At 40.3% G+C, this 10,102-nt stretch overlaps 1 protein-coding gene across 1 annotated transcript; it reads right to left on the reverse strand.

Moving 5' to 3' along the window:
• Positions 1-279: 279 nt before the first annotated feature.
• det1 (DET1 partner of COP1 E3 ubiquitin ligase) lies at positions 280-8,964 on the reverse strand. The gene is made up of 6 exons (XM_084396334.1): positions 8,755-8,964; positions 7,401-8,173; positions 4,626-4,979; positions 3,966-4,156; positions 1,160-1,351; positions 280-685 (listed from the first exon to the last, which is right to left on the reverse strand). Exons 2-6 carry the CDS (start codon positions 8,151-8,153, stop codon positions 496-498), a joined length of 1,680 nt encoding a protein of 559 aa, XP_084252460.1. The 5' UTR covers positions 8,154-8,173; positions 8,755-8,964; the 3' UTR covers positions 280-495.
• Positions 8,965-10,102: the final 1,138 nt, after the last annotated feature.

Below are 10,102 nucleotides of genomic sequence, written 5' to 3' on the forward strand. Positions count from 1 at the left end.
ATTATTGTGGCATTAGTGTTGGTGTGGTGTTGTGTTTTTTTTGGTTAATGCTGGTCGACTGTGGGAGCTGGCTAGGTAATGGAAGCTGAACTATTTCATTAGGCTTTTGAGGGGGAAAACTGCTAAAAGGGGGCATTAGCATATTCTATACTTTCTCAGCTATTTAAAAATGGCAGTAGATGAATGTCAACTGTGAATATCTTAATGTTCTGTCATCTGTTTTGACAATAACCTTTCACTTTCAGCGAGCAAAGACAATACACACTATAAAACATAATACAATACTATAATATTATTAGAAATTGTATTTATTTTGCACACTGCTTAGTAAACTTAGTAAAAAAAAATCTAATATATAAAAGCATTTAGTGTAAGTGCATAAAAGACATCACATTTGTAATAAATAAAACTTTAATATAAAAAAGGATGTATAAAAAGACAGAAAAAAAAAAAATGAGTCTCTCAAATCACACACCTGTACTCACACATGCAATATCATACGCATACGTGGCGCATGTGAAAGTTGACAACGTATTCGGCGTTGGTGCGCTGCACAGAGATGGCGAAGGGCTCGAAGGGATGGAAGGTGAACGCGACCAGTCTCCTGACAGCGTGGTTAATGGGTCTGCCCAGCAGGCCTGCCTGGATCTTAAATTTCAGCAATCCAGAGTCCCTCGCGTAGAACCTGCAGGAGGGGAAAAAAAGCAGTGCCAGTTTATTATGATGGCAAATGGCATGGCGACAGCAAGAAACCCGTGTATTTTACAGCATAAGTGAACTGTCAGAAAATTATGGTAACATTTGTCAGTTAGAAATTTTTGAGAGCTCTCAGGAAGTGTTTTAAATATCGCCTGTCATGGCATGAAACTACACATCAGTGTTTCAAGATTTAACAAGAAAGTTGATGTAGACCTCACGCTGGGCCTCATTTTTCACTATACTGGGAAAGTGGGCGTACATTCTGCCCTCTTCTGCAATTCACTCTCTTTGTCAACAATCTTTAGTCTGTGCGTATGTCTACATTTAATGATAAAATAAAACTCAATAATATTCAGGAATGCTTTAAAAAAGTAACCTCAAAATGTTTTTTAAATAATATTTCAATAAAAAGTCCACTACTGTACTGCTTAACAGAAGGGACTCTTAAGCTTAGAGGTACCGTATGGGATGATCGCCACAGGTCTTTGGCCGCTCCATGACAGACACCCACTTGTCATCGTAGCTGAAGAGGGAAAGATCCAGATACGGGCTACTGCTGTAGGACTGAGCACTGATGGGCAGCTGCCCAAGAAGCCTTCGGACCGCTTCTGTGTGCCCTCCGTATTTGGCATTCACGATGGTGTCTTTGAACCTGCGCACAAACAAACCTGTCCATAAATAATGTGCAGACTTAAGGAACTCACTTTAATTAACTCTTTCCCCGCCAAACATGGAATTTTTTCCGTGTTTTCACTGTTATGCGGTAGGGGGGCGCTATTACGCATCTTCTGAACGAGTACTGAATCTCCTGATCAAAACACAGACCAAGAAAAAGCAGAAACAAGCTCTCTCATAATGCAATCATATGCATATGTAAAATAACACGATCACGAACATTAAACAGCATATAAATCAAAACTGCCTAACGTTACTGAATGAAATGTTGACCCAGGATGGGCTGTGCAAGCTTTGGGGGTGTTGATGGACTCAATCTACTCCATCTGTGATTTGATCCTCATTCTGAACCCCATTCAGATGTAGCTTTTGACAAAAACATGATTTTCTCAGCTTTTTGCTCAAATTGTTGCTTTTTTTATGAAAATTACCCACATTCAAGTGTTGATTTAAAAAAAAGAATGTATGTTTTTGGTTTTGGTTTTTTAAAGCAGATGGTCTGTTCTTTCTTTTGAGAAATTGCATGTTCAGATATTCATGCAAAATAATATTCTGGGGGCCATGACATTTTTGTGAAAAATCTAAAACTGCTGGTGGCTGGCAACTTAAAAGAAAAAAAAAAAGCTGGCAGGCAAAGAGTTAAACAGCAAAACCCCTTCAGTGTGGGCGGTGCTACCAAATGTAATGGCAAACAAATAGAAACCAAGAAACAGCTGCTTAGGAAAAAACCTTGGATCAAAATGGAAGAGAGAGCTTGTCACCTTGGTAGGGGGAGGGGACATATTACAAGATATGATAGGTAACATTTTCTATTTAGTTTCAGCAATAATAATAAAAAAATCTGGTTTAGACACAACTGTTGGGTCAGATTTTTTTTTTTTTAAGAAAATGTTATTCTTTCAGCAAGGATGCGTTATATTGATCAAAAGACATTTGTTGGCTGTAAAGAGTTCAAGGTCAAGTTCATTTTATTTGTATAGCACATATACAACAGCCAATAGGCTGACCAAAGTGCTTTACAGATGATACCACATACACAGAAAACCAGACCAAGCAAAATTTAATATAACCCAATTTAAAAAACAAAATAAAATAAAATAATCACAGTAGTCAATATCACAGTAGTCAATACACTAAGGAAAACAAATACGTTTTTAGCAGGGACTTAAAAACAGACAGTGAAGGGGCCATTCTGATCTCTAGAGGCAGGGCATTCCAAAGTCGGGGCCCTGCCACTGCAAATGCGCGTTCGCCTCTACGCTTTAGCCTAACGTGAGGGACTACCAACAAAGCCTGGTCACGGGATCGTAGGCTTCTGGACGGAGTGTAGAGATGAAGAAGTTCAGAGAGGTAGACAGGGGCTAGGTTGTGCAGGGATTTGAATACAAAGAGTAAAATTTTGAAGTCTATTCTCTGACAAACCGGCAGCCAGTGTAAGGATTTAAGAACCGGGGTGATGTGTTCATGTTTACGACACTTTAAAAGAAGTCTGGCCGCAGCATTCTGAACGAGTTGAAAGACATTTATAATGTTGCAAAAAAATGCATTTCAAATAAATGCGTTTTTTTACTTTATATTTATCAAAGAATCCTGAAAAATTGTATCACAGGTTCCACAAAAACATTAAGCAGCACAATTGATTTCAACATCAATAACAATAATAGTTTTTGACCACTAAATCATTATATTAGAATGATTTCTGAAGGATCATGTGACACTGAAGACTGGAGTAATGATACTGAAAATTCAGCTTTGCATCACAGGAATAAATTACATTTTAAAATATGTTTTAATAGAAAATGGTTATTTTAAATTGTGATGATATTTCACAATATGCAGCCTTGGTGAGCATAAGAGACTTCTTTCAAAAACAAAACACAAACTAAAACCTAACTAACAGCAAAACGCTAGTGTACAAACAAAAGTCTGCCTGCCTCACTTAAAGGTATAGCGGAGGATTTTCTTTTTCCGGGTGGATCATCAAGACTATTGGTCCTCCTAAGTGTCAATCATTCTGGTGATATGTTTACGTAAGGCCGTCGTACGTGCTCGTGCACACGATTCACACGATGGTGTGCGCTCAAAACACAGGTTGGGCTTCCCACTGATGCCTCAGTCGCGAAGTTTCTACTCGACAGGTAAAGTTTGGCATGCTATTTGGAGAAATCCATTTAAAATCACTGCTAGTAAAAGTTAATGTAAGCTATGATTAGCTTGTGCATGCTCTCTCGTGCACACGTTTAATAGGCGTTAAGCAGGTAGAGTGTTGCGCATGTGCATTTTTTCAAAAAGTGGAGAGGGCGGTTTTTTTCTAAAATTCGGGAAAATCCTCCGCTATACCTTTAAGGTGGATAAGGTTTTTCTTAAAGTTTCAGAAACTTTTTTTAAAGCAGCCTGCATTTGAGACATAATTCAAGTTTTTAATATCAAAAGGTGTCAGCATGAGCGAGTTCTCACCCAATATGTAGAGCTGCACATTTATACTAAGTCATTATCAGGCCTTTTGTGAGAAAAAGTCAGCCAGGCCTCCTCTCGCTCGACCATCAAACTGTGGCTTGTGAATTTGGCAGTGCCTGATATTTATATCTCACCTGCGTTGTACCTGACGGGCAAAGTTGTTGCTGGAAGCGGAGCAGGGGAACTGCACAGCCTCGCTGTGGAGTGTAGCGTTACGGAAGAGGTCGCAGAAGTTTTCAAAAAGCTCCAGAAGTTTGTCAGAAGTGTTCTCGAAAACTGCAATAACCTCGGTGGTTAGCATATTGTAAACCACGAAGAAAGAGGGCTAAAAATGAAGAGAGGAGAATTGAGACGGTAAGTTTACACATTGATGGTTTCCTAGGTTTCATAGAAACTATCGACTACACCACCGATCCACCAAACATGACTTAACACAAATTCACAACAAAACGATAACAAACATTATGGTTTTACTGACAAGCCTTAAGCTAGTCCCAGACTAAAATGCATGTTTGGGTTGTCTTAACTCAAAGCAACTTACACTGACAAATCTTAAAATATAACAGTGCCATTGTTTTGTCTCAAGATGCTCACCAGTGATGTTTTTCTCTAAGGCACATTTAGAAAAGCTACTTAAATGTCCTAACTGAACTAAGGCTTAATCTAAGTCCTGTCTGTGAAACCGGGCCATTATCTTACACTAGCAAAGATTAAGCGATGACGCCAGCAAGGGCAATATCTGATTCAGTCTCTGGTTACTCCAGTGCATGCGTTTTTTGTTTGTTTTTTTTTACCTGCGAGGGGTCGGTGACCCTCAGTGTGACTACATCTTCACTGGTGTACTTGATGAACAGGTGATGTTCGTCCAGGAGCTGCATCTTCCACATGCGCAGTTGCCTGAGCTGATCGAAGAATTGAAAGAACCTCCGCTTGGCCGTGGCGCTGCCGTCCTGCTCTGCCCTCCTCCACAGGTACACCAGAAGACGGTGCTTCAAGGAGTTGATGGTTTTCTCCTTATAAAGGCGGGAGAAACCGGGCTGGCCTTCAGCCTGGGCCTCGGAGTAAACCGCAGACAGCGTCAGCAGGTCGTCCTCGTAACAAAAACGGCCGATGGTGCGCACGTCAAGAAAGGTTCCTTCTGGTGTCACCTGGGCAAGAGGAAGAATCGAAAATTAATATAGTTTAATAATATAGTTTAATAAAAGGGGGGGCGGGGACACTTTATTTGTCTTTTTCCAATTTTTATTTGTACAAACAGTAGAGAAATGACAGAAAATGATGGAGAATGGATTGGACCAGTCAAACTGGGTTGAAACCTGTCGCCCACCTGAGCAACATGGTCTGACAAAATAAATGTACTTTGATAAGTAATTGTCAATGCATGGCTATGTCACACGTTTCTACCCCGATAGTCATGGCAGGAAAATACTATTAAAGGGATAGTTCACCCAAAAATGAAAATGCTGTCATCATTTACTCAACCTCATGTTGTTCCAAACCTGTATGATTTCCTTTCTTCTGCTGAACACAAAAGAAGATATTTTAAAGAAGGTTGGTAATTAAACAGTTGCTGGTCCCCATTGACTTCCATAGTTTTTTTTTTTCCTACTATGGAAGTCAATGGGGTCCATCAGTCGTTTGGTTACCGACTTTCTTCAAAATATCTTCTTTTGTGTTCAGCAGAAGAAAGAAATTCATACAGGTTTGGAACAACATGAGGGTGAGTAAATAAGGACAGCATTTTCATTTTTGGGTGAACTATCCCTTTAAAACTCAATTTGTGAAAAATACTATTAATGCAATAGAGTGAATGACGACCGTCTGTGGTGTTCCATTGACTGACATTATGGCAGTGTAGTGTTAAGTGATTAATTACACCAAAACAAAAGATAACATGTATGCCTTCATCTTACATTTCATTTTCTGTCAGTTCTTTTTCGTGAACTGGAATGTGTGCAAAGAATTGTGAGTGACTGATGGACGTGAAGGATACACTTGATGCATTCTTCAAAATGTGCTGAATGAACGACACAAAACGAAGACTGCCTTGCAAGTATCCTTCAAATTGAGATGGCTTTCCACAGAGCCTGATGACGTAATATCTGCACATCTCACCTATATGCACCCTTCTATTTGAGAAGCACCCATACACTCACCGGCCACTTTATTGGGTACACCGATTCAACTGCTCAATAACGCAAATGGCAGCAACCCAATGCACATAGGCATGTAGGCATGGTCAAGACGATCTGCTGAAGTTCAAAATGAGCATCAGGATGGGGAAGAATGGTGATTTAATTGACTTTTAATGTGGCATGGTTATTGGTACCAGACTGGCTGTTCTGAGTATTTCAGAAACTGCTGATCTACAGAAATTTTCACACACAGCTATGTATAGGGTTTACAGAGAAAGGTCTGAAAGAGAGAAAATATCCAGTGAGCAGCCGTTCTGTGGGCGAAAATGCCTTGATGCCAGAGGTCAGAGGAGAATGGCCAGACTGGTTCGAGCTGATAGAAAGGCAACATTAATTCAAATAACGTTACAACAGAGGTCTGCAGAAGAGCATCTCAGAACGCACAACACAGGAGATTAGCTACAGCAGCAGACACAGCGGTGCCTCTCCTGTCAGCTAAGAACAGGAAACTGAGGCTACATTTTGCATGGGCTCACCAAAATTGGACAATAGAAGATTGGAAAAAATGTTGCCTGGTCTGATGAGTCTCGATTTCTGCTGCGACATTCAGATGGTAGGGTCGGAATTTGGCGTAAACAGCATGAAAGCATGGATCCATCCTGCCTTGCATCAAATAAAGTAAGGTTTAACTGTAGTGTACTACAGATATGTGTGCATTCCTAATTTTCTTGCCACACTTTGGGCCCCATTGACCATTTAAATGCCACAGCCTTTGTTGCATCCCTTTATGACCAAATATTCCAGCAGGATAACGCAACATGTCACAAAGCTTAAATCATCTTAAACTGGTTTCTTGAACATGACAATGAGTTCACTATACTCAAATGGCCTCCACGGTATCAAGATATCAATACAATAGAGCATCTTTGGGATGTGGTGGAATGGGAGATTCGTACCGTGGATGTGCAGCCGACAAATCTGCAGCAACTGCGTGATGCTATCATGTCAATATGGACCAAAATGAATCTATGCTTGAATCTATGCCACGAAGAATTAAAGCAGGTGCACCTAATAAAGTGGCAGGTGAGTGTAGTTAACTTTTTAACAGCATTTTTGGAATTTCTATTTGTCCAAAATTTACAGAAATGGCAAAAAAAAAAAAAAAGGGTACAACTGGGGTGATGGGACTGGCAAAATGACAAGCTAAATTCAAACCTGTCACCCCCCCCTTGGGCACCATGGTCTGTCAAAATAAAATTCTGTTTGATAAACAATTATGTCAATGATATTTTAGGGAAGATGATATTATCTTTCTATTTGTATGAACAATAGAGAACTGACAGGGAATAAAAATAAGATACAAATACAACATATTAGAGACAGTTCTAAGAGATTTGTGCTGGACAGTGAAGTCTTAGACGCAGTTACTCTTACCTGAAAAACATGAATGGTCTGTTGCTGCACAGAAAGCACAGCCAGTATATTTCTGTACAGGTACAGTCCTTGATTGTGCGACAGGATGATTTTGTCACACTTAAAGGTGCGTGTATCACACAGTCGGCCTGTGTGCAGGTCTATGATGTGCAGCGAGTAGTCTTCAAGAGGTGAGCGTGGGTTTGGTGTCACGGATTCGTTGTTTCTGTACACCTCGAAAAAGGGCGCATGAGGTTCTTCTGGCAAGTAGACAGCAGAGCCGACGATCACATAGCGGCAGTCGTCGGTGAAAAGACTGCACTCTCTATTCAAGTGCTCGCCGTTGGAGGCCACGTTGGTGACGTGGAGCAGGGAGAAGAAGCGTTCGAAGAGTCTGCCTCTGATGTTGAGGGAGCGCTGATCGTTCCCATTGGCCAACGTTTCTCCCTCCTGACCCTGGAGAAGATCTTCAGCGGCTTGGCATCCCTGGTACTCGTAGATTTCCAAGGAAGTTTGATCAGAGGAGAATGCAATAAAGCATCGTCCGTCAGGGGAGAACTTGCGCAGGAAGCAGGGCGGCTTCTCCACGTTCACCACTGTGAAGTTGGGGAACAGGTTCTGGTGGAAACAGCGCACCCGGTACCAATGAGCCCCGAGTGGACCGGAGCAGATCCGACGCCTCTCTAGCCTGTAGACCACGTTCTGGTTCTGGATGCGTCTCGGCTTCAGAGTGGAGAAACCATCCTCCGATGTAGTGTTGCGGTGAGCAGCCATAATAACAGCGTTACCACTCACTGTAAATGAGAAATTAAATAACCAAGTTAATAAATGCAGGGGAGCAGATCTCTCTACAAAAATAGTTTTATATAATACTAATAATAAACAATTAGGCTGGTAGGTAGCCATACTAACAGCTGTACCAATGCAAATGAGAAATTAAACCATTATTGGAAGAGATTAATAATGAAGTTAATAAATGAAAAGCAGAGCGGGCAGATCTCACTACAAAATTATTTTATATAAGACTTTTTATAATACAAATATATAAACAGAAAGGTAGCCATAACAGCAGCTGTACCATTGCAAATAAGAAACTAAGACATTATTGGAAGAGATCATAATAACTTGATAAATGCAAAGCAAGTAGAGTAACGTTAGATCTACCTACAGAATTACTTTATATACAAAAAACAAACAAATAGGCAGACAAACAGATGCATAAACAGACAGATCTTCCTGCTATGACTCTTTTGTTGCTTTTTCGGGTTTATTATATACTTAAAGCTTAAAATAAGCTCTTTTAAAAAATTAGCACAATAAAACATCAGTATGAACACCAAAACACACGCAGTTGATTAAGTTATGCACCTCTTACCTGGACGTTCATTTAAACACTTCTCATGTTCATATCTGTGCAGCTTTAACTCTCTGGGAGTACAAGCATGGCCAAAATGGCAACCTACACCCGCATAAAATAAAACATAAGAGCAAAAACGTTTGAAAGGAAGGTACAATGCTGTTTAAAAGTTTCTTCAGGGGTGTAAGTTTAGAAATCTGTTCGCTGTCTAACCGGCGGAAGTAAGTGGCATCGGCGAGGTCTGCGCATAAACAGTCACATGAGGTGCACAGAGTGTCAGAGCGCCCCCTTCAGCAGCGGCGAAACAGCGCAACTACACCTCTGTGGGGTGTATTTACCTTGCTAATGTTAATCAGTTTGATTTTCCGAGTAGATTATTACTGTCTGTTAGTGACGACATAGGCTACAATAAATTATTTAGGAAAAATTTCCTGCTGATAAAAACCGTCTAAACCGAACTAAGCTGGTTTGCTGGGCTCTCAGCATGGTTAGATTGGTCAGGCTGGGAGACTAGCTTGCTGACCAGCTGAACACCACTAATTTAAACTTGCAATTTTGGGCTGATTTAGGATGCTTTTTCAGCAGGACTATTGGAACATGCAGAAAAGAATAAGAAATTGCTTGTTGAGGATTGTGCTGGTGCAGAGCACTAAAACCCTGCTTAAACCAACAAGCTGATTAGCTAGGGATAGATTTAAAGAGGTTTTTTTGTTTTTTACTGTTTGTTGGGAAAACATAGAGTCTGCATCCCAAATCTCATACGCTCTTAAGTAGGTATTTTGAATATTTTGAATGACTGCTAAAAAAAAGTATGTTCTATATGTGAATGTAATCTGGATTAATTCGCCATGCTATCATTATCATGTGACCTACCGGTGTAATTTATGTCGCTTCACTGCCATTCATAAATCCTCTCATGTGGCCTCATGGGATTGTAAAGTGTCCATCGTATGCACACTTCAGAATCTCAGCGGAAGTAGGTCATTCGGGTACTTTTTGCCTACTCTTTTATGAGTAGCTACTGTGAATTCAGTCATCACCTAGGCTGCTATATAGGGAAGTATGCGATTTCGGATGCTGCCAGAGACTAGAGAGTGTTGAGGATTAGAGTGAGTAAAAACAAAATGGCCACCCGCAGACATTACCTGCATTGCCATTTCATTGATCATAATCACAGCACTAAACATCCAAAATGCATTATTGAGAAGGTTGTGAAGTCTTATCAAGATGGAGACATTGACCAAAAATAGTTTCAAAAGAGATGCGTTTTTGTTTTGTTTTTTTATTTTTCTTCAAGGTACAATATTTGTATGTATTGGTAATTGTGTGTGCCTGATGTGTTATTGTTCCTTTAGTTGTACAGTAG

This window comes from Rutilus rutilus, assembly GCF_951802725.1.
Source record: "Rutilus rutilus genome assembly, chromosome: 23".
Classification (NCBI taxonomy): domain Eukaryota; kingdom Metazoa; phylum Chordata; class Actinopteri; order Cypriniformes; family Leuciscidae; genus Rutilus; species Rutilus rutilus.

Bases quoted from the DNA above. Each gene is read 5' to 3' on its own strand.
- det1 (XM_084396334.1), bottom strand. From the start codon at position 8,153: ATGGCTGCTCACCGCAACACTACATCGGAGGATGGTTTCTCCACTCTG. The intron at 4,980-7,400 runs GTAAGAGTAACT...CCTCTTGCCCAG, and splicing joins AGACCATTCATGTTTTTCAG to GTGACACCAGAAGGAACCTT. The intron at 4,157-4,625 runs GTAAAAAAAAAC...CTTCATTTTTAG, and splicing joins GGGTCACCGACCCCTCGCAG to CCCTCTTTCTTCGTGGTTTA.